This window comes from Symsagittifera roscoffensis, chromosome 9 (assembly GCF_963678635.1).
Source record: "Symsagittifera roscoffensis chromosome 9, txSymRosc1.1, whole genome shotgun sequence".
Taxonomy (NCBI): Eukaryota; Metazoa; Xenacoelomorpha; order Acoela; family Convolutidae; genus Symsagittifera; species Symsagittifera roscoffensis.
This window is the reverse complement of record NC_087070.1, coordinates 24,929,534-24,952,457: the sequence shown is the minus strand read 5'-3', so window position 1 is coordinate 24,952,457 and position 22,924 is coordinate 24,929,534. Positions and strand designations below refer to the sequence as shown.

The window sequence follows — 22,924 nt, the reverse complement described above, 5'->3', positions numbered from 1 at the left end:
ACTCGGATTACACTGATTTTGCCAAATCTACAAAATCTTTCTTGAATAACTTGTCTTCTAAAAGTAATTTAACACCATCGTTTGTACTGAATCGATCAACATCAGATGTCATAATAGCTTCTCGTGCTCTTGCAGATAGCGTTAGAGCAATAGAAAGAGCTCTCTTATTCGCTGGCAAATCTGGCAATGTCTCCCACATCTTTATTCGGTTTTCCACGTCTCGTACGTATGGAACTTGTCAATGCCGGTGGTTTGTTGAACGCCGGCATGTGCAAATACCTCCTGGTAAACTTCTGAATTTTTAAAATACTACAGAGGTAAAAAAAAATTGAATTAACTCACCGACAAACGCATGTACAAACTGAAACAAAACAAAAGCATCAACAAGCATTAAGAATGATTTAAACGTAGGTTTTCTAGAAAATGTAGAAAAGTAATTTTATCTCTGTAAAAACTGAACCTTATCTTTTTAAAGCTATTTTAAATTAAAGAAGAGTTCATTGAATGTTTTTGGAAAATATCAGATTTTTTAAGCTACAGTTCCACATCTAAGATTAAGGGTTCAAAGAAAAACAAGAATAAATTCGAGGAAATTTATCTTCTTAGGGGCTACGCCCTAATTATTGTTGAAAAAGAATGTTGAATGTAGCAAAACGTTATTCATTTGGAAGTACTTTGCATTTCTCGATAGCTTTCGTACCAAATCTGAGGTTAAGGGTTCAATAGAAAGAACAGCTGAAAGAGTACTCACTGCTATAGCAAATTTTTCTAGGAATCCACTACATACTTTGAATTATTGACCTTTCGACCGCTCGATAAGTATATCTTCATTTTTATTAAGATTCAATGAACATAGTAAAAAAAAAGTAACACAGTAAAAGCGTAATTTTGAATTTTTTTAAAGTTTTGGTTTTTCAAATTTTCGCTGATATTTGAAAGTTAAAGTTTCTCCACGCAAAATTAGCTTCTAGATACAAGCATTGGACTGGGTCGAGTAATATAATATTTTGAGGGCTTTTAATAGAACGACATTCTGAAAACCTAAATATTTTCTGAGTCGAAAAAAAAAACGATTTAAGTTTTTTTTTATTTCAATTCTAATTTCGAAGTGAATAAAACGACCGTGCAGACTTATGTTAGTTGAAAATCCTGGATTCTGCGCCTGATAGTAGGATAAGAGTTTATTTCAGCTTCGCAAACCTATTTGTACTCCAGTAATTTTTTTGCACATTCGTGTGAGTGAAGAAATTAATCACTGCACAATTTTTTTTTTCAATTGAATTTTTCATTTATTTTTTAAAGTAAACAGTTGTCATACTATCAATATCGAACATGCCTAGCTACTGACCCAGTTTTTTCTTATTGGAAAAGTTTTATGAAGAAAGCGTCCATCAGAAAAGATTCATGAAACTTAATATTTATCACACCGAAAGTTTAAAAGGAGTCTGTTTTTACACATTCTTGTTCATTGATTTTTTCCGACTTTGTTTTTCGGCAATTTTCTCATGTTTTCTTCCAATGTATTTAGCTGTTTGCCGACCTCTTTTTCTTGATTGCTGACCAATTTTTAAATTTTGGTTATTTAATTAGTTTTCTAATTGAAATAGTTTTGGCCTTAGAAAATGTCCAAGTTTTGAAATCTAAGGTTCAAGATTAAATCGACAGAATAGATATTTTGAGTTTTTGCTGCCTACTATTTTCGTCTTAATTTTTAAAAATTAGGACGAAACTAGTTAGCAGCAAAAATTAAAAAAATCTGTTTTGTCGATTAAATCTCTAACCTTAAATTTCAAAGTTGTCCCCTAAAAATGTAGAACTTTCAAATCTTAGCTTGTTTTTCAGAAAATTTTCTCAGAAACTACCCTACCAAATCTGAGAGAAAGGCTTGAATCTAAAGAAATGGTGCAAGTTATTCGCTCTTCGTAGAAATTGAACCCTAGTCTTGTGAGAATAAAATTTTGAATAAAGGAAAAGCTTATCTTTCGAAATGTTGACAGTTTTTAGGAAAATTTCTGAGTTTTCTTGAAAACTACAGTGCCAAAGCTAAGATTAAAAGTTCAATCGAAAGAACGTGGGCTAGGAACTGTCTCTTCATAGAGGCTATGCCCTGGTATTTATAGATAAGCAGTTTTGGCCGTAGCAAAATTTCGTTTCTTGATTTTTTTTTTCGTTGATGTATTTTTTGAAAGCCACGGTTAGATCAACCAATCTGAGGACTTAATCGAAAGAAAAAACTGTAAAGGTATTCTGTGTATGAACGAATTTTCCCAATTTTGAGAGGAAATCCGCTACGAAAATGTTTCACTGCTTGAACCATTTTTGGTTTTTTATGAATTTCACAAAAACTCCTGGAAAAATAATCAAATGAATATGTAATTGGTCCAGCAAAAGCGTGGTTTCCTTGATTTTATTGGTAGGAATCAGCTATGGACTTCGTAAATGTCCAGTTTTGGCACTTCGAAATGTACGAATTAGTTTTTGCAGCTGTAAGTGTTTTAAAAATATTATCGAACAGGTACTTCCAGGTTTAGCTGGTCGTTTGAAGTTTAATTAATGTTAAGCGACCATGTGGCAGATGCTAGGACGCGTGATTTTTAATCTGCAGGCCGGGAGTTCGATTCCTGCACAGAGGGTCTCTTTTTTCCTTTTTTTACTTCTTGAAACTTTTAGAGCTATTTTTTGTCCTTCTCTCGCTGGTTTTGCGAAGTGCATTTTCGCCTCTGTGTTAAAAATATGTGCCAGTGTCGAGAAAAACTGTTTTGAGGGTTTTGATTTTTAGTATTATTTCGATTTTTAGTTTTCGTATTTCGATTTCGACTTTTAGTATTTTTTTAGTATTATTGCGAGTAAGTAGGTCTTGAAAAAAACTCCATTCAAGTACTGAAAAATTAATTTTTGCTGTGGGAAAACTAGATATGGTAGCTTTCCTAGAGCTTACTTGGCATAAAAATCTGAGAAATATAAAAATAATTCTACTAAAAATTAGAAAAAAAACATCAATTTTTTTGTTCTCTCTTCATTTTTCTAAGACAAATTTGGTGAATTATGACCAGTTATCCCACTTCATATGCGCTTGTATAGTTTTATCATCACACAACGCACAAAAATTGACACTAATTTGAAAATAAAATGAAAAAAAAAACATTTTTTTAATTGTTTGCACAAATAGTGGTTCGAACATTCTTTGCTACTTGCCACTTTTGAGATTTCTTAACGAATTTTAAAACACCGTAGATGCTAGTTGTGCGTTATTGGGTTCAAAATGAACCAATGTTCGTCTTTAACTAGTTTTTATTTTATTTTGAGCCACCAAGAAAAACAATTTTCTTTTGTTTTTCTTATGTTCTGTCGTTTCTGCTTTTGCTATCTGATCAAAATATGTTTTTGCTCAACCTTTCGGCGCTTTTCCCTCCCCTCACCGTGCATTAGCGTAAAAGTTTTTTGTACAATAAGGGGTTTTATAAGTTTACGCATGAAGACCAAATATGTTTGTCGTGGCGTTTTTGGTCCGTATGATTCCAATCGGGCAATGCGAACAAACATTTTTCTTGTAAAATTTTACATATGGTGGAGAGAAAAAGTGCCAATAATTTTTTCTTGTGTTTCTCGTGTTTTTGTTACCTTTCGCTGCTTTGGTGATTTTCGTTTTCTACTCCAGAACAAAGCAATATTGACTATATTTAATCGAAATTAGTTTAAGCTTTCTTATTCTAAAGTTTTTGCTGATGCCATATTGCTTCAAGACTGCTGTGACAGTTTGTTCAGATGATTGTCCGCTTGAATGGCAAGTCGAAGACTCAGCCCCTAATTATGAAAATTTTATTTAAGAGTGTGTTCACAATTGATGCTCATTTCTAAAATCAATAAAGTTTTTTTTTTTTCAATTGAAAACATTTTCAGTATTATTTTGTTTTTCAATCACTATGTTTCTTCTCAATATAACCTTTGTATAACAAACATGAAGAAAACTTCATTTGGAGTGTTGAAAACTCAGAATCATTTTCTTACCATTGTGTTAAGTTTTCAACGTTTTTGTTTGAAAAGTTCTAATGCGGTGGAATAATTTTTTAAAAAGGTTTAATGGAGTATGAATGGATTTGTTAAGTTATTGATGCACTTTTATGCGTTTGTTTTGTTTTTTAGAGTGACATACCCACCTGAGATGTTCTACTTGGGCAAGGGAAATTCAGACGAGGGCTGGTTGTCTACATGTGGCCAGAGGGGCTTCGTGCCTCTGTACCTTTTGGGTGCTCTCTACATGTTCCTTGGTCTGGCCATCATCTGCGATGACTTCTTCGTACCCAGTCTGGAGGCAAGTACAGAACATTTCCATTTCATTTGCTGTTTTTTACGCATTTGACCCTTTCACCAGGCAATTACATCACAGGTTTTGATCCTGAAATTGTACACAGCGTGTAGAAGTTAATGGGGGTGAGTTCAGGGTGGAATGCGATTGCTAGTTCTAATCCACAGTGGTCAAGCCTTGGACTATTGTTATCTATTGTTTATTTAATTCATCTTCCCTCAACATGTATGTCTGCAAAAATAATTTTTTAGCAGGCGATAAAAATTTAACAGCTTCATTACGAGGCCAAACTGTGCATTCTGTGCATTGTATGCGGGTTCCACAACAGGCCAACATCAGATTTTTTGCGGAATCCACATCATTGCTACTTTTCTTTGATCTTCTTAGCTGTTATGGATTCCACAAACAAATACTTAAAACACTGTTCCGCTCAAAATTGCTCCAAAAATAGACGAATTTTGGAACATGTTTAAAATATATTAAACAGAAAAACTAAACTTTCAGTCAAGCGCTCGCATTTTCAAAATTAATTTTTGTACTATAAATGTCGCACCTGTGTGGAATTATTTGGCTTTATCTTTATTTTAAGTTTTCTTTCGCCAGTCTTAATGAGACTTGGAAATCAATGGGGTATAGCATCGAAATGAAGACATTAAGTATATAGATGGCTGCTACCGCAGCATTTCAGTATTGTTTCTTTTTTACAGAAGAGTATTTGGTGTTTCAGTTCTGATTTCCAAAAAGTTTTTATGGTAGAGCGTAAAAGTTAGTCAAACAAACATACAAACATGTGAATAGATTAAACTTATATGAATGCCACTCGGGAATGTTTAAATAAGTTTTTTTTTCGCGGATTGTTGCTGCCAAATGAGCTCGTCAATAAGCCCACCAATCTCCAAAGATTGCCCTTCTGTACCCCCTTGGACCCCCTGCCGACCCAAAGGGTCCCCCCTTTGATACTTTTTCAGAAATCCATTTTTGGCGGACCGACCCTAAAATTTTTCTAAAGGCGCCTTTGGCGCCAATATGTACTAACTTTGAGGGGGAGCGCGCCAAAAAAACGCAATTTTTTTGTCAAAATTTTTCAAAAAGTGCCCAAAAACGGCTTTTTTGACTGTTTTTTCGAAAATCCGCCCCCCCCCCCTCTCGAGAAAATCTTAGATCCGCCCCTGCTTCTGTAGAATCTTCACCCAAGCATTGTGCAAAAAAAAAGAAAAAAATAAGATTTTGTTTTCAAACTTCATTTTTTTGTTACTCTTTTTTGAAGACAACTGTTGTCGATTGTGCCCAATTCGTTACCTAATACGCTTTCGTATAGTTTGCCTGTCCCGCCACGCAGAAAAGGCAACACTAACTAGAAAAAAAGAGAGAAAAAAACCGTTTTTTTTTAAATATATTTTTTATCAAATGTGGTCGGAGCATTCTGTTTGTTGTACTGCGATCGATTGTGCTTGTTTCAATGAAGTTTTGACAATCTGTTTTTCTTACAGGTTATCATTGAGAAAACTAATCTTCCGGAAGATGTGGCGGGTGCTACATTCATGGCCGCAGGAGGCAGTGCCCCGGAGTTGTTCACATCCCTCTGTGGCATCATGTTCTCCGGCTCAGTGGACGTAGGCATTGGAACCATAGTAGGATCTGCTGTGTTTAATGTGCTCTTCGTGATCGCTATCTGCGCTTTTGGAACCTACTTCGGCCCAACGGACAAAACTAGTCTCGAACTCACATGGTACACTGAACAGTACTTCATGTCACTTATGTCCATCTCAATTTTACAACATGATGAATTTATCATCGGTATTATAATGCACGTGGCTAAGACGATGATTTCTTTACTGTCCACTTGTAACAGTCGTTGCAAAGCTTATTTTTGATAAGATGTTCAGTTCAAAAAGTTAATGTTCGCTGCTTCAATTCTGCGTCATTTCGGAGCTCCTTTTTGCAATTTTTTTCTAGTTTTTTTGGTTTGCTTTTGTGTTAACTAAATAAACCGATAGAAGTAACTGCTCTTAGATCACATGTCCGAATTCCATATTCATAGACTTTTTTAGGTATCCGTTCACGAGAGACGTCACTTTCTACTCAATCGGACTGGCCCTCCTAATCGGCTTCTTCTCAGACTCTAAAATCTACTTATACGAAGCAGTGATCCTGTTCGTCTGGTATGTCTTCTACTGCATGTTCATGATAATCAACGAACGCTTCCAGGAGTTCATTATTGCCAAAGTGGCTAAGTGGAAGAGCAAGATCCAGCCTAAAGATTCAGCCATGACTCCAGCTCAGGAGCACCAGGAAGGCGATCTGGAGACAGCTGGGCACGAGAAGAAAAACCCTTTCCATAAAACTCATTCAAAGGTTGGTGTACTCCCCGCTATTTACGATATTGACCTACTGCGTGTAGTTGTTGGCTTTCATTTCAACCGTGTCACTTGAAGCCAAGCATAATACTTTTCTCTTATATTTTGAGGTATTTCAGACCTCAATGTTGATTGGATTTATTTGATGAAAAATTGCAATTTGGTCTAAATGAAATTGAAAAATTATTGTTCCGACCATTGAAAATGGAGAGGAATTTTGTGTTCGGGAATGTTTTGGTATTTTTTGTTTGTTTTCCACGCAAAATCAGGTACCACAACTAATCATCGGAATGTGTTGAGTGTTTGAGTCATATATCATATTAAAGCCCTTGCAGTCGTGATTCCAACCACGTTAAAAATTTTCCAAAAAATGTTCAGTGTTGAGAAAAACCTTGATTTTGATTTTTCGTCTTGGTCCGAGTGAATAAAGCATGCGAGCAGGCTTACAACAGCTGCATTATGCCTAGTTTAAGACCTTAAAAACTAATTTAAGCAAGCAAAACTAGTTTTGTAGCTTGATTTTGAGAGCCAAAAAAGTCAAAATTTTTCCTAATTACTTTGACTGTCTAAAATGCCTAACTATATTTTTAAGTCAGATCCTTTTATCGCACCAAGCAGATAAAACTACACCAATTAGAAAAAAAACTTTCTTAACCGTCGTTTTCTAAAGACTATGGTCGGAACATTCTGTGCTACTTGCACAGTAACCCTCTATCCTTGTTTTAATTTAGCGACAATAAGATAGATTCAACTCATCTTATTACACAAGCAAAGCTTGTGTTATAGTATGAACTCTCTTTTTTTCCAGCCTAAGTCGCAAATATTGTTGCGACGCAAATATTGTTGCGACGCAAATATTGTTGCGACAAAATGTGTTCATTTTGATCAATAACCAGCTATTAAGTACAGCCAATGCTAAGGATATTAACACAGACTATTATATTTCAAATAGACTTTTAGCTTCAAGGTATCATGGATCTGTAGCGTAGAGGTAGGGAAGGAGACCCACGAAAAATTAAGAGGTTTCGAACCCGGGCCGGGTCCGATGTTTTTAATCAACTTACTATACTAGTTAAAATGCGTCCGCTCTTAAATTGAGGCATGTTAGTTGGTAAATTTCTTTTTTTTTCAAATTGACTGGTACTGCTAATGCGTCGTAATAAAAAATAAATTATAAAGAAACCCTTCCGGTTAGGTACGGTCGTGCACAAGCTGGATAGGGCCCATACCAGCATTATATAAATACATCAATAAACAATATTGCGGGAATTAAGTCAAGTTGTAATTGGATTGCGGTCTTGTTTTTGCTTTTGTATGCGAAGTGCAACTTCGCCTGTGTTAAATTTTTGCCAAATTAAAATGTGCGTTTTATACTTAGTCCAAAGTTTCTTGGTGAAATCTCATTTTAAAGTCTAATTCTGTTCGGATTAGGAGGAACACCCTGATGAGCACGAGGAAAAGGGAAGCACCCCTGAGGCTAAAGATAAGGAAGAGAACGAGAACAATGGAGGGGGTGGGGAGGAGGAGGATGATGACGAGGAGGCTGATGGACCCCTGGATCTGAGCTGGCCCAGTGACAAGAAGTGGTATGGAAAAGTGCTATACGTGATCAGTTTGCCTCTGAAGGTAAGCATTGAGCCAGTTTTATCTAGATTTTTAGTAATTACTGGTCAAATTGTATTTAAGATATGGAATCGATTGTAATTTGATATTTCTCAGCATAACTACGCTTAGTTCCGTTGAACTATGAGGCTTTTCTAGGAGTTTAACGTCGGAAAGTTTCTTAACGCTTTTTACATTGGAAGAAAAATAATGCTGTGAAACTTTCGATCAAAATTAATGCACTTTAAATTTGAGGCGAACATCAAAAATGTCCAGGACGCGCCGATTAAAAAGGGATGGTTACACAACTGTTGCATAGAAACATGTTATTGAACCATTCTGTGACGTAATACCCAAAACTACTGAGTACTCCTCTAGTTTGCCAGGTTTATCCTGTAGTTTATGTGACTAATGATTCAGGTGCTGCTCTTGGTGACTGTTCCTGACTGTCGGAGGGGCGTGCCTGATGATAATGGCGAGATTGACAAGGAGGCAGATGGTATGTTCTGGTGGTGGGGCCGCCAACTCTTCTTCCTCACCTTCATCATGAGCATCCTATGGATCGGTGTCTACTCTTACTTCATGGTACATTGAAACGCTGTTATTTAAACCAGTCGAAGTAAGTAACTGTTACATAATAGTTAAATAAAAAATTATGTAACAATTACGAAAATTAAGCTAGTTTCATTCAAATGACGGAACTTTTAGCTGATTCATATACTCTGCGCATTAGTGTCTGCTTATACTTCGGCTGGTTTATTCTCCTTAGAATCATTTAGGCACTATTGGAATGATAGGCAGCTAAATCAACCTTTAGCCTTCTTGCGACCTGTCTAGGACCCTCAGTCTTAATCCATACTCCAAATACCAATTAGACAGACGGATAATCTGTGTTAAAAATGTTTGCCATTTTTGTGCAATGATTACTGCAAAACCTGCCACCTATCTTCTTCTTAATGTAAATTGACAAAGCAGTTATAATAATTGTAAGGTATATAGTTTTCTGAATTTGCATTTGCTCTCGGGTAAGGCTGATGAATATTACCAAGATCTCTAAGAAGAAATCAGAACGAACTAAAGTGATTATGCAAGCGCTATTTTTAATTAAAGTTATTCCTCTCACTGTCTTAAATTATTCAAACAATCGCATTTAACAGTTATTAGCATTTATTATCATAAAAGCAGTAATTGATCATTTTCTGGTTCAAGAATTATGAATTTTTGGTCAATTTTGAGGTTATTATTATCTTGAAAATTAGAATTTTGCTGAAAGCGGAGTGACTAAAATTTAAAATTAGAAATAAAGCTGGTGAAAACGTTTTCCTGTTCTTAGATTGTATTACAGAAAAGACCCCGTTAAGTTTTGTGAATCGTTTAAAATGAGTTAAAAAAATAACCTTTTTCAGGCAATGTGAAACATATCGAAACTTCACTGGAAATTAACTTCAATTTGCGACATATATAGGGTGCTGGGAGGTTTTTCAACAGTATGGCCGGTTCATTTATGAAGTCCGATAATTCTGAAAAGTTTTTCCTGATACTAGTTTTTTTTGTACGAGTTCTTACTTTTTCTACGTCGTCGTGCGTCGTCGTAATCATAGTTACGGAAACAACAAAAAATGTTGTAAAAACGATTGCGTTCCTTATATAAGAAATGCTAATACCAAATAATAAATTAGATTTAGTATTTGGAGCAGTACTATGATTTGTGTCATAGAAAATTGCTGTTATGGCAGCCAAATTTCTAGGATTAACTAAATTATAAAATATGAATTTTTCTTTTGACGTTTGTAATGCGATTAAGAAGGCTGCAATATAAAGCGCTGGTCGTCAAAGCAGTTTTTCAAGTCTGATCAATTCGCATTTTGAGATTTTTAGGCTGTCTGTTTTTGCGGAATCGGATGGAATCTGAAACCTCGCAAGCTCATTTCTTTGTTTTATTGTAATACGAACAATAACAAAGAATTGCTGTTTGACAGAAACTGTAGACGGGATTTTTGAATTAAACTTAAATCTTTTCTATAGAAAGAAGGAAATACTATGTAAAAATGAACCCCCATTTGAGAAAATCTGAGTTGAATACCAAAGTGATTGGCAGTATTTTTTTTCGTCTGAACAAAAATGCCATATTTGCGTCATGTTTGCAATGAGGACTCTGCCATTTAAAACCTTAACTTCTTTGCACTGGAGGGCAAATTTCTCAAATTTGTTTGAGTCAGTTTTTTTGCGAAAAGCTTGAAGTTTTTGGCGCTAATATATTCATAGAATCCCGGTTGATTTGCTAACTGCCTCATCATTAGGTTATCGATAAAATGTTGTAAAACATCTCATCGACGTATTGCAGCCTCGGCAAACTTTTTTGGTCTAGATCTATGACAGGTGTCAAGAAATCCTCCTCTTTATCCAGTAGTTGGTTGTTGCGCTTGGGACGGGCATAATCTGAAGCTGTTACGGAGGGTCTAGCCTCTTTTAAGCTCCACTAATAGCTTATAGTTATTTATGTTGTGTTTTGTCCATGTGTAGGTGTGGTGGGTGGAGCGCATTGGTTTTCTGTTGGACATAGAGAGCAGCATAATGGGTCTGACTCTGCTGGCAGCTGGCACCAGTATCCCTGATCTGATCACTTCCTACCTGGTGGCCTCCAAAGGATTCGGAGACATGGCTCTGAGCAGCTCGATTGGAAGCAACCTCTTCGACATCTGCGTTGGACTCCCAATTCCCTGGATGATCTACCTCGCCATCGAAACATCCATCAAGGTACATTACGCCATTATTTTCTGTGGCTTTTTCAGCGTAAAAGAACGAAATGATTGTCACTTATGGTCTTGATGATTTTTTTTTTTCATTTTTTTTCAAAAAGTCTTTAAAATCCTTTCATGGTCAAGTTTGACTTTTCACGGATTGACTTTTGATGTCTCTACGCTTGCGATTAGCAAGTCTTATCAAATCTAAATAAAGTCTTTTTTCGGGTTAACAATTTGTGTAACAGACTCACGTGGTATATATGGTCATCTAGCTATCTATATCTATCTATATCTATACTATATTTAAATGCGAGTGACAGCTATCTCCCATGTTTAAGCGTAATGTTTTTGCTTGTTTATCGAAAGAATTTTTTCATGTTTAAGCTATATCATATATTGCAATGCTTTAAAAAATTGTGCAATTAGTTTTTCGCAAGGTCATCAATTTTTCAGTATTTTTTTTCGAGGCCAAATTAAGTTGTCTTTATACCTGCTTTTTTAATTAATTTGATTATGTCTGTCTACCCGTCGACTAATTATTTAACTTTCATCTATTATCTATCTATTATCTTTTATTACATATTTAAATGCGGGCTTTACTATCTCGCCAAGTTTAAGCTTTTTCAATGTATTATTTTTGCATGTTTAACAAATGAATTTTTTTCACTTTTAAGCTATATCGTATATTGCAATGGTAAAGGTTTTTTTTCAATTTTCCAGGTTGATTTCAGTGTTTATTTCATCAAGTTTAAAAATAGCAACCCAGTAGTAGGATATTGTCAGAGTTTTCCCAGGTTTTGCGATTCTGGCCTCCATATATGAATAACCAAATCCTTTTGGTAAGCGAGATAGGCAATTTTCGTGGTTTTTCAAAAATTTTCTAGAAAATTTAGTTTCAAAAAATTTCTCAATTTTTCAAATTGTCACCCTGTAGTTTGGTGCTGTCAGGATACTCTCAGGGGTTGCGAATCTTTCCTCCAATTCTCACTTCTCAAATCCTTGTAGTTTTCGAGATATGACGTTTTTTATGATTTTTTCAAAATTTTTTTAAAAATTTAGATTTTAAAAATTTCCAAAATGTTGAAGATCTCAATCCTTTTGTTGGAAATTGTGAGGGTACTCGCACGGGTTGCGAATTTTGCCTTTGATTATGGCTGCTCAAATCCTTGTAGTTTTCGAGCTATGACGTTTTTTTTTTGGATTTTTTTCAAAATTTTTCAGAAAACTTTGATTAAAAAAATTTCACAAAACTTGAAATTACCATCTCTGCACTGAGGCTCTGTCAGGGTATTCTCAGGAGTTGCGAATTTCGCTGCCAAAGATGACTACTCAAATCCTTGTAGTTTTCGAAATATGACGTTTTTTATGATTTTCTCCGAAGTTTTCAAAGAAACTTAGTTGAGAAACTCCAAAACTTTGAATATCTCAATCCTGTTATTGGAATCTTTGAGGGTACTCTCAGGGGGTTGCGAAACTTGCCTCTGAAAAGGACTGCTCAAATTCTTGCAGTTTTCCAGATTTTTTGATATTTTTTGTGATTTAAAAAAAAATTTCATGAAAATTAAATTGATTTTTTTTCAAAGTTGGAGATTTCTAGCTTGTAGTTGGGGGACTGTCAGAGTAATCTCAGGGGTTGCAAGTTCGGCCTCCAATTAAGAATGCCCGAATTTTTTTTGTTAAAGAGATAAGACGATTTTCGTGATTTTTTTATGGAAGTTTGCAGAAAACTCAAATTACAAAGTAATTCGTTAAATTGAAATTCCCAGCCGTTAAATTGTAGTTGTGTACTTTCAAAGATTGCGAATATTTCCATCGAAAAATACTGCTCAAATTTTGGTAGTTTTCGAAAAAAATACTTCTTTTAGAAAACTTTCTTTTAGAAAACTGATGAAGTTTCTCAAAATTTGAATTTCCCAACGTTGTAGTTGGGTACTGTAAGGGTACTCTAAGGAGTTGCAAATTTTGCGTCCAAATGCGACTGCTCAACTGCTTTCAGTTTCCCAGATGTGAAGTTTCTTAGTTTTTTTTAAATTTTTTCGAAGAACTTAAATAAAACTTCAAAATTTTATGGTCACAAACTTTTATGGTTCTTCAAAATTTGTGTAAAAAACTTGAATAAAAAACGTTGCAATTTTTTTTAATTACAAACCTTGTTATTGGGTGCTGTCAGAGTACACTCAAAGAATAGTTTTTTGAGTTGTTGAAAATTTGAAGCACCGGAGGTGGGTTCGAAGTGGTGGGTTCGAAAAAAGTGGTGGGTTCGAAGCTGACCAGGACCTGGTTTTTTTCGTACGGGAAGATTAAGTTTAAAAAAAATAGAAATTTTCCATTTCAAATAAAACATCATTTCAAACAACAATTTGAAATGTTTCAAGTTGTGGTTTTTTCGAAGTTTCTTCAATCTGTTTTTATTAAGTGGCTTTTTTCTGTATGCTAGCTGGTATTGATATTTTTGTGGTATCGCTAGTGACGCGAAGCTCCTCTTCGTCTGTGTGTTTTAAGCTCAGTTTATTTCCTTCGGTTGCAAGAGTAGTACCACGTGAAAGGTCTACACGCAACAGAACGGCCTTGAGTCGCAAAGAAAAAGCTTCGCTCTACAAAATCACTCAGTCTGGAAACTAGGAAGATAACAGAAAGGGAACTATCCTTAGACAGGCTTGATAGCCTATCTTAGATCCTGTACTAATCACAGAAACCACTAATTTTATTTTTTAAATAGCATATTTGTGTCCAGAAAAATTGATTGCGTCGAGTTTCAGAATGATTGACACATCATTTACGTATGATATGATGAAAATTGAATTATCAATTTAATTATTTTGAAATTTTTATATTAATTTAGCTGTTATTTTATTTAGCAGATTTTTACGAGATTCAATTGTCCTCAGTCGTTCAAAAAAAGCTATAGACTTTTTAGCGCTATATTGAGAATAAAATGAAAAAAATATTCGTATTTTTTTCCTAAAATTTCTGTTTTTATTTTCTTTTCTTCAATCTTTGTGGTCGGAACATTATGTGCTAGTTGCACAGCAATCGCGGATCTTTATTTCCATTTCAAGACACCCATTTCCGGCCGATGAAACCTAACCTACAATTTTTCTGAAGTGCCTTGGGCAACAATATAAAGTAAATTTGAGTGGGAAGCCCTTGTCGAAGAAACGTTCCAAAAGTTTAGGAAACGTTCAAAAACGAAATTTTTGGCCCGTTTTTTCAAGAAAAAAAAATACCGCGCAGATTTTTGTAATGTTCCGGCTGAACTTAGAAAATCAATGGTCCCAACCTAAAAAAAATTTATCAAGTTTTCGTAAATCCATCCCCTCGAGAAACCCTAATTGGAGTATTTCATACAATGCGTTTTTGGTGAATTGTTCCTAAATTGGTCATCCTTATAACAATATACTAATTTTGCTCCAAAGTATTGTTTTGAACTAAGCCATTCAAAGACGCTGAAAATAAAATTATAAGCCTCTTTTCCATTGCGTCTGACTTTCTCGGCCAGCTTAGGAGTTCTAGATTACTATAAACTGACAATTGAGATAATAAATTGAATGGAAATATAATTTAAGCATTTTTGACTAGCCAAGACAACAACGCGACGTCTGTCGTCAATGTTGCTTTGGCTACTGAGCTGTCTCAGACTTTGATAAATTTACCTCAAACTTAAATAATTTAAATACAAATTACGACTAAATTTTAACTTTTGAGTTTTCAGATTAAAAACAATCTGCCTCAGGTGCAGTTGAAAAAAAAAACAAGACCAAAATATTGATAACCGTAAATAAATAGCAAAACATTTACCTGAGGTTAATGAACCGAATTTATAAATAGATGTATCCGCTTTTTTCGCAAATTTCACACTTCCTTTTTTGCACATCTATATTTTCTCTTCTATCTTTCGGAAAAAAAATCATTTTATTCTATTGTGTAGTGAATGAATCTGTGTAGAAGTTAAAGTTAAGTCAGGAGGAAGGCAAAACATATGAATGACTGGCCCATTGATCCATTGATCAACTGTGCTACTTTTATGATAATTTTCTTTTATTAAAATACCCTTGAAATTTAAAGAACTTCAAGGTGCTTATTTTTCTCTTTAAATCTCGGGAAGTTGCGAAAAAGTCAATAATCTTTTCTGTTACATTGACAGAGTTCATTGACGCTTCCAGTTATTTCTTGGCTATGTTTAAGAGTAATGAACGTAGTGAGTTCTCTTATATATACTGGGCGACATTGAAAACGCATCATCAGAATAATTCAGCTTGATATTTTCTTTTTCTTTTCAACAATGAGAAACCTGAAAATTTTTTTATAAAAACTGTAAAACGGATGTCAAAATGGTGATTACATTTTTCTGAGAGAGTTCATAGAAAAATTTGTACGTTCAATTTAAAAATGCCACCATTGAATTTTTCTCACAGAAATCAAGCCAGTGGAATGCTTAGAGCAAATTTGTTTTGATGATGATGATGAATGTAAGCCCAGGCCAGGAAATAAAAAGTTGTCTGTTAGATCGAAACGAATTTTTTTTTGAGATTTTGGAAAAAAAATCAGTTCGAAATTACAATATATCCTACAGCGCCATAAAAGAGCTAGATTAGAATGAGCAAGAAGTGCTTCGAGTTGGAGAAGACAAGCTTGGGTCAGAGTACTTTTCTTGGACAAATGTAGGTTTGCTTTGAAGTCCGACGATCGAAAGGTTTTTGTCTTGCAATGAGTTATCCATTTTTTTTTGGATGTCACATCAACTTTATCTCACAGATCAACTTTATCCAGGTTATTTTTTCGTTACAATTCGACTAATTCGGTTAATGATAGGCCAAGGCCAGGCAATGAAGGAAATGTCTATTCGATCGAAACAAAAAAAATTGTTCAAGATTTTCGAAAAAAAAAATCGTTCCAAATTGCAAAAAAAGCGAATGGGCTAAGCAACAGTAAGACGAGTTCTCAAAGGCTACGGTTTACTTTGTTGTCGACAGTATCGTGGAATGGTGTTTCTACAGCACCATAAAAAAGCAAGATTGAATGGGAACGATGTGCTTTGAGTTGGAGAAGACAAGATTGGGCCAGAGTACTTTTCTCGGACGATTGAGGAGTTTTTGTGTAGAGTAAAAGGATCACGTCTGAACCCAAAAAGTGTTTTTGAGTACTAAAGATGGTCAGAAAATAGTTCGAATATCTGGGGTGGAATCTCAGCTCAAAGCAAAACTCGACCAAAACTCATTGAAGGAACTTTAAATGCACAGAAATACCGCGATGACATTCTTATTCCGGAAGTTCAACAATTCCTTTAAACGTCCTTTTAAGATTTTGTGGTTTTTCAACGAGACAATGCAAGACCTCATACCATCCACCTTGTTACGCGGTTTTTCAGGGAAACAATAGTACAAAAATTCCTTTTCCAGCAAACAGTCCGGATTTGCACCCAATCGAGCATCTTTAGGATTATTTGAAGCGAAAAAATTAGGGCGAAAAATCCGCAAAATCTTAGGGAAGTGGCCTATTCTATTGTTGATGTTTGGATAAATGCACCTCAAAGTTTACTGGAAACTTATTTTTCAATGCAAAGACGTATAAGATTACGTATTCAAGCAAAAGGTGGACATACTGAGTACTAATTAGCAAAAAAAAGAATTGGTTCGTTTAAATTATTTGCCGAAAGTTTTTTCTTGTAGTACAAAGGGGGACCCTTTGGGTTGGCAGGGTGTCGATTTGCTGAGGGGTGGGGGCGTCCGCCCCAATCAAATCCGCTGCTGGGTGCCTCCTCAATGAGTCACTTTGTGTTGATTTAGGTGACAGTGGACTCAACTGGGCTGATCTGCTACATTCTGATGCTGTTCGCCATGTTGATAGCAGTCTTCATCTGTATCCTGGTGATGCAGTGGAAACTCAATCTAGGCATGGGCATTCTCATGATGGTACTCTACATAGTGTTCCTTGTGTTCGCCATCCTCATCGGTCAAGATGTACTGCCATGCTTGTTGGACTAGGACTAACACCCCACCTCATCGTCATTTCTGCACAAACCCGCAAATATACAGTCAGCAACAAGGAAACATACAACATAGCTCGATTATCCAGCAATAACAACATCCAATCGAAACATCTCAAAATATTGTTCTGTTCACTCTAAACCTACAGTGCAGATGCATTGCTGGGCCTCGGGCTATCAAAAATGTGGATCTCGTTCACGAAACAACAAAAGTATTAAATACATTAGTGAAAGCGACAAGTATTTTTAAAGAATTTTTGATGAGATGAAAATATATGGTAATATCTGGATTCTGATTTAGTAATATCTGAGTAAACATCGATCTGCACGCACTACGTATACCTGAATTTGCGAAAATTTCACCTCACAATACTCCAATATCATGAAGATGATTGTAGGTTTCTTACGGTGCATTGCAGAAAGAGTTAAATTGTCAATAATTATAAGCTCCCAAGTATAGTCAACAGTTTTCAGCACATAGTCTTTGATTCATTCGTTTGGCCCTTTTTAGGCTATCTTCAGCTGTTTCATAAGGCGTGCTTCTTTTGTTCCTATCAAGCTATCAGAGACAACAACAGCAAAAGTAAAGTTATGTGCGTTCGAATATCATGTGCCAAAATGAATATATTGACGATAGTAGTGACTAGCAAATTTTTTTTATCCAACCAAAGAAAAAAAGACATCAACCGTTATTCGTAAAAGTTACAATTTTCTTCTTTGAAGTTAGCGTTGGCTTATGCCGTTGTTATCAATCATCTTTTTGAATCATACGAACTTTTTTGGCGGACCTTGATAAAACGTTACTGTGATTCTTTTTAAAAACTTTTTGGACAAAAAATTTGTTACTAACTATAGAATGTGTGAGTTAAAAACGTGCGTTCAAAGAGTTTTTTGTTGCATTGGCGATTCTGCGATGTGTTTTTAATGACTATGTAATTTTGATTCAATCAAATATGCCCTTAAACTCTTTAACATATCTTATTACTTTCAACTATAACATTTGATCATATCAAATTAAAGCTGATGTGATGGTGTGCCGCTATACTATGTTTTATGCTAACAATTTTGAGTTTTAATGCACTTGAGTGTTAATGCAATTTGCCAATCTTACACTACCAAATTAATTAACTGAAATTAAAATGGACCAAATTTTTTGGACCATTTGTATTTGTTTGGTTGTTCAACCTCAAACTTCGTGCTGTAAATATATTTTAGTCAGAAAGTATATGATATAATTTGAAACTCGATTCTCTGACAGTTTCTTTTTTTGACTCTGTCTCTATCAAGTGAAAACTGCCAGGTTGTTCGGTGAACAATTGTCTATCGTGATTGAGATGATTGCATACCATGGTTGTTGGTTTCACTTATCTCGGAGACTGCCGCTGGGCCATTGAAATGTGATTTTGCAACCACCCCCCCCCCCCCCCCCCCCCAAATATAACATCCGGGTCTACAATTTACCTCGCAAACCCCCCTCGCCCCTCCCCCTTTCCCACGACACCATTAATTGTCTTTTTAAGCACATCGCCAAAACGGCATAGGTACTTTCATTCACAGGTATTTTAATGCACATGTATTTTCATGTCTATAATAGATTAAAAAAACACTAAAGTAGAGAGTATCACCCCTAATAACTTATATTCTAGACTAAACACCGTAACCCAATTTTGTGATTTAGAAAACATATTGAACCGACAATTCCCAGCTCCCCCAGTTGCACGTCAAATTTCCTTTGAATCTGTCAGATAAAGCGGTATTGCTGTTGAACCGATAAACCATGATATTTGTGCCTCCTTTAACTAAATAGCTACTGATTCAGAATTGATCTACAAATCATTTAAAATGAGTTTCTCCGATAGTCGTGGAAATGCATTGCTATGTAAACATTTTGAAACTAGATTAATCACGTGGACTTCTTTCCGAATCAGTAGAACTAGAGAGCGACCTTGCATTATAACAATTCAACTATTTTCTTTCCAAAGAGTGTTTGTCGAATTTAGTTTATTGAATCGTTTATGAAATTTATTTTTGTATATAATTTTGCGGACTATTTAATTTTTTTCTCAGCACCTGACGAGAAAGGAGACTAGTCGAAATACAAACATGAGCGGTTTCTGACTGAGGATATGGAAAACTTAGGAAAAAATGCCACTGATAATCGCATATTATAGAGTTGAATTTTAAAGAGCCAATGTACGTATATGTACGGTCTATGTATAAAGGGTCAATGTACGGTCTTGGTGATTTTTTTTCAGGGAAAAGTTTTACTCTATCGAACAGCAAAAGATTAAAGGCCCCTAAGAACGTGAACGAATTCTACCTTCAAAAGTAGATTTTGAATTTTCAGATTTCTCGGCGGAAAAAAAATTGATCAAATTGTATTAAGTTTATCACAAAAATGTCAATCATAAGTTCAAAGAGCTTTAATGTCATAAAAAATTTTCTGTGAAATTCGAAAGTTCACTTTAAAAAAAAACAATTATTTTGTTCCTTGCGTTCATTCACTCTTTTTCAACTGTTTATATTTATTCTGGTATATTCCCATGGGAATTTCATATCAATAAATCCTCAAAAAGCTACTATTTGATTTTTTTGTTATGTACGAAATCCAAAATTCTGTAAAAACATTTTCAAATTTAGCCTATGACGGGAAAGTGAGTGAGCTAAATTATTCCGACCAAAAATATGTCGGAGCCAAAATTTGTCAGCGATTGTTGCCGTCGACGAGGATTTCTGCCGTTCCAATTATAGTGACATCGATTTGGTGTTCTTGATGGTTGCACAAGACAGCTAGCGATCGTACCGTTATATTACGAAGATCCTTTTTCCAACCCAACTCGAAATATAAATGCCCGTTTTGGCATGTATTCTACATTTTATGAGTAGCTAGTGTTTCATTTCTGCAAGCGTCTGTGGCACAGTTCTGTAAGTTTCTCGTCTTGATTATTTGGATGTCTGAGGATTCAGATTTGATTCCCGGAAAGAAGTTTTTTGAAATTCATTAATGCTTTTGCTTTTTTGCGTTTTTTTTGATGTTTTGAAGATACTTGTTTTAGTTTTTCGTTTGTTTGCGAAGTGCGGCTTCGCGTCTGTGTAAACTAAAAATACTTTATCTTTTACCCTATTTGACAAGTTCAGCTGGTATTATAATATGGGTCCGCTTTTTCAACCGAAGTAGTTGATCGAATAGCATTATTGTTTTATGTTAAATTATATCTTCCCTGCGTTACTAAATTAGCCTGAGCTGTACACGCTTTCTTTGAGTAGTAATTACCATGGACCGTAGTTTGCGTTGAGAGTTCGCGTAAATACGCTCAAGTTTGTTGTAATAAAATGATATGTTTCTAATTGGAGGCGCTTGGTTCGAATCCTACAGTCATGAAAAGCTTTTTATAAGGTTTGTTTTCAATGATAATTACTGTTTTTTCTTGAGTTTTTAGAGCTCCTTTTGGCTTTTTCTCTTAAGTTTGTGTCGCCAATGTTCTTGCAGTTGGAGTTTATTTACCAAGTGCAGCTCGATTTTTGCTTTTGCAATGCCATGTGGAGCAAACGATGGCTCTTGATTGTTGATGACTTTTCATAATTAACTACACTAGCTTCAGCTTAGTGTATTATTAAGAACCATCTTTTTCAATCTAACTCGCAAATAAAAGTGTTCATAAAAAGTATTCACTCTTTTGGAAATTTCACTGTAGCATTGGAAATTGCATAGCATCTGTTCTCTGCTTTATTTGTGACTCATGATTAGCTGTTCGCAATTAAGCTTCCGTGGCTGAGTTGTTAGGATGTGAGACTGTTAATCTATAGGTCGTAGGTTGGAATCTCAGACGTAGCCGAACTTTTTGCCAATTCGAGGCTTATTTCTACTTTTTATAGCACTATAGATCTGCCTTTTTGGCATGTTTTTGCTAGTGTTTTCGAAGCGAAATTTCGCCTCTGTGTAAATCTTTGTTCTTTTAAGAGTCCATGAACATAGCCTAGACCCTTATAGAGGTCGCGAATTTTTTTTTCCGTTTTTTTTCTCGAATACAAACTCCACAATCGAAAATTGAAAGCCTAAAGTTCACGATAAACGTGATCGAATTCTAGTCTCGAAAGTGGAATTTAATTTTCAGATTTCTCAGCAAATTAAAGTTTCACAAATTGGGGCTGTTTGATCAAAAAATTTCGGATAACAATTTGTTCTAGAAATGTAAAAAGCTTCAATCCATCAATTTTTTTCCTTGAAATTCGAAAAAATTAGTCCATATTTCTTTTCTGTTTACTTGTGTTCATCGAATCGTCCAAATTTCTGCTGGCTATCTTCATAATTTTCCGACCTTCTGTTTAATTTTTGTCGAAAAAACATAAATGGTGCGAAAAATGCGAAAAGTACTGCGAAGATATTAGTTTCAAAATTGGATTTTTGTTTTCAAATTTCCCAAGGAAAACCTATTGAACCAGTTTTTTTTTAAAATTGTGTTAGATTTTTGAAAAAAGTGTCTATTCATAACGATTCTGAAATTCAAAGAGTTACAGCGTATTGTATTTTCTTCGAAACTTTAAAAATGTTCATAAAGAAGGCAATTAGATTTTTTCATTTTTTAAAATAGTTCAATGACGCTTTTCCAACTTTCTATTAGCAAATGTTTTTCCAATGATCTCTATACTTAAACTTTTTCTACACGGTATCTGCTGATGAATTGGCTATTCAGCAGCACTCGAACAACGAATATCACATATGTGAAACGATTTTTTTTTTCGAAAACTACGAAGTTCATTTCAACTCTTTTGAACTGATTGCAATCGTTCTCTCACATAAATGAGGCTCGGAAATCCGAGATTTTTTTAATTTTGTAAAATTCAAGCTGCTTCATTTAAAATTAAGTCGCTAGTTGAGTGCTGCTATTTTTCGTTGCTGTTGCGAGGAATGAAGAGATGGATTTAAGTTTCGACCAGCTAACCAAAATAATTTAAAATAGTTTGGGTTTTGAAAAAGGAACTGGTATTAATAAAACTTTTGGTAACCTTATTTTTTTAATCAGGAAAATTTTCACAGCCAATAGTTAAACAATTTTGAAAACGACCTTTACTTAAACGATTATACTTATACCTATTCAATTTTTGTTGCGTTATACGATTTTACGTGATTAGAAAGAACACAAATTCAAAGCTCCCTCCCTTCAATTGGAAGTTGGAAAAAGAAGAAATCCGATGTAATATTTTGGGAAACGTTTTTTGAATTGACAACAAGTTTTCACTTTCATTAATGATAAAACATTTGGGCGGGGCGGATTTAGGGGGGGAAGGGCGGACGCCTCTCGTCCCCTCAGGGATTCGATCCCCTCAGCAGCCAAAGGGTCCCCCTTTGGTAATATTTTATGACATTCATTTTAGACGGACCAACATTAAAACTTTTCTAAAGACCCCATAAGAATTTTGAAGGGGAGCGCGCGCCAAAAAATGCAATTTTTTGGTCAAATTTGACCAAAAAAAGCCCGAAAAAAGTCGACAACATTTTTGAAAACACATTTTGCGGCCGGAGCTTAAGTTAAGCTCTCCGCAAAATTTAGCTCTTCGTTTTTAATTCCATGAATGATTAATTGTTGGTAAAAGCAATAGGATTTATAATAATATTTTTTCAGTATAATCAATTATATTGGGTTAAGGTTATCAAAAATTGGCAGTTAGATAATTTTGCTATTGTATCAGTTTAGGGGATGTAATTTTTGTGAAGTTGTATTTTTTTTTCACTTCCTTCCCATTTACACTTCCAATTGTCTGTTGGCTGCGTCTTGTCGCAAAGTATACAGAAAAATTGGCGTTTTCATAGTAAATGGGAAATCTAGGGTGAATGAATTAGGTAAAAATGATTTAGTTGGAAGTTTTCTCAAAAGAAATCTGGCAAGTATGAAGCAAAACAATAGCCTTGTGATTAGAACCTTTGGCG

At 35.0% G+C, this 22,924-nt stretch overlaps 1 protein-coding gene across 2 annotated transcripts in view; it reads left to right on the top strand.

The window, feature by feature from the left end:
- The window catches only part of LOC134853873 (sodium/potassium/calcium exchanger 2-like), a 37,661-nt gene extending 19,244 nt beyond the window's left edge, over window positions 1-18,417 (top strand). For both annotated transcript variants that reach the window (XM_063869826.1, XM_063869825.1), the window contains exons 3-9: window positions 4,144-4,312; window positions 5,797-6,035; window positions 6,358-6,661; window positions 8,095-8,289; window positions 8,686-8,850; window positions 10,789-11,022; window positions 16,796-18,417. In XM_063869826.1, coding sequence (XP_063725896.1) covers window positions 4,144-4,312; window positions 5,797-6,035; window positions 6,358-6,661; window positions 8,095-8,289; window positions 8,686-8,850; window positions 10,789-11,022; window positions 16,796-16,993 — 1,504 coding nt within the window. In that variant the 3' untranslated portion in view covers window positions 16,994-18,417. The remainder of the gene's footprint in view (window positions 1-4,143; window positions 4,313-5,796; window positions 6,036-6,357; window positions 6,662-8,094; window positions 8,290-8,685; window positions 8,851-10,788; window positions 11,023-16,795) is intronic.
- The last annotated feature ends 4,507 nt before the right edge of the window (window positions 18,418-22,924 follow it).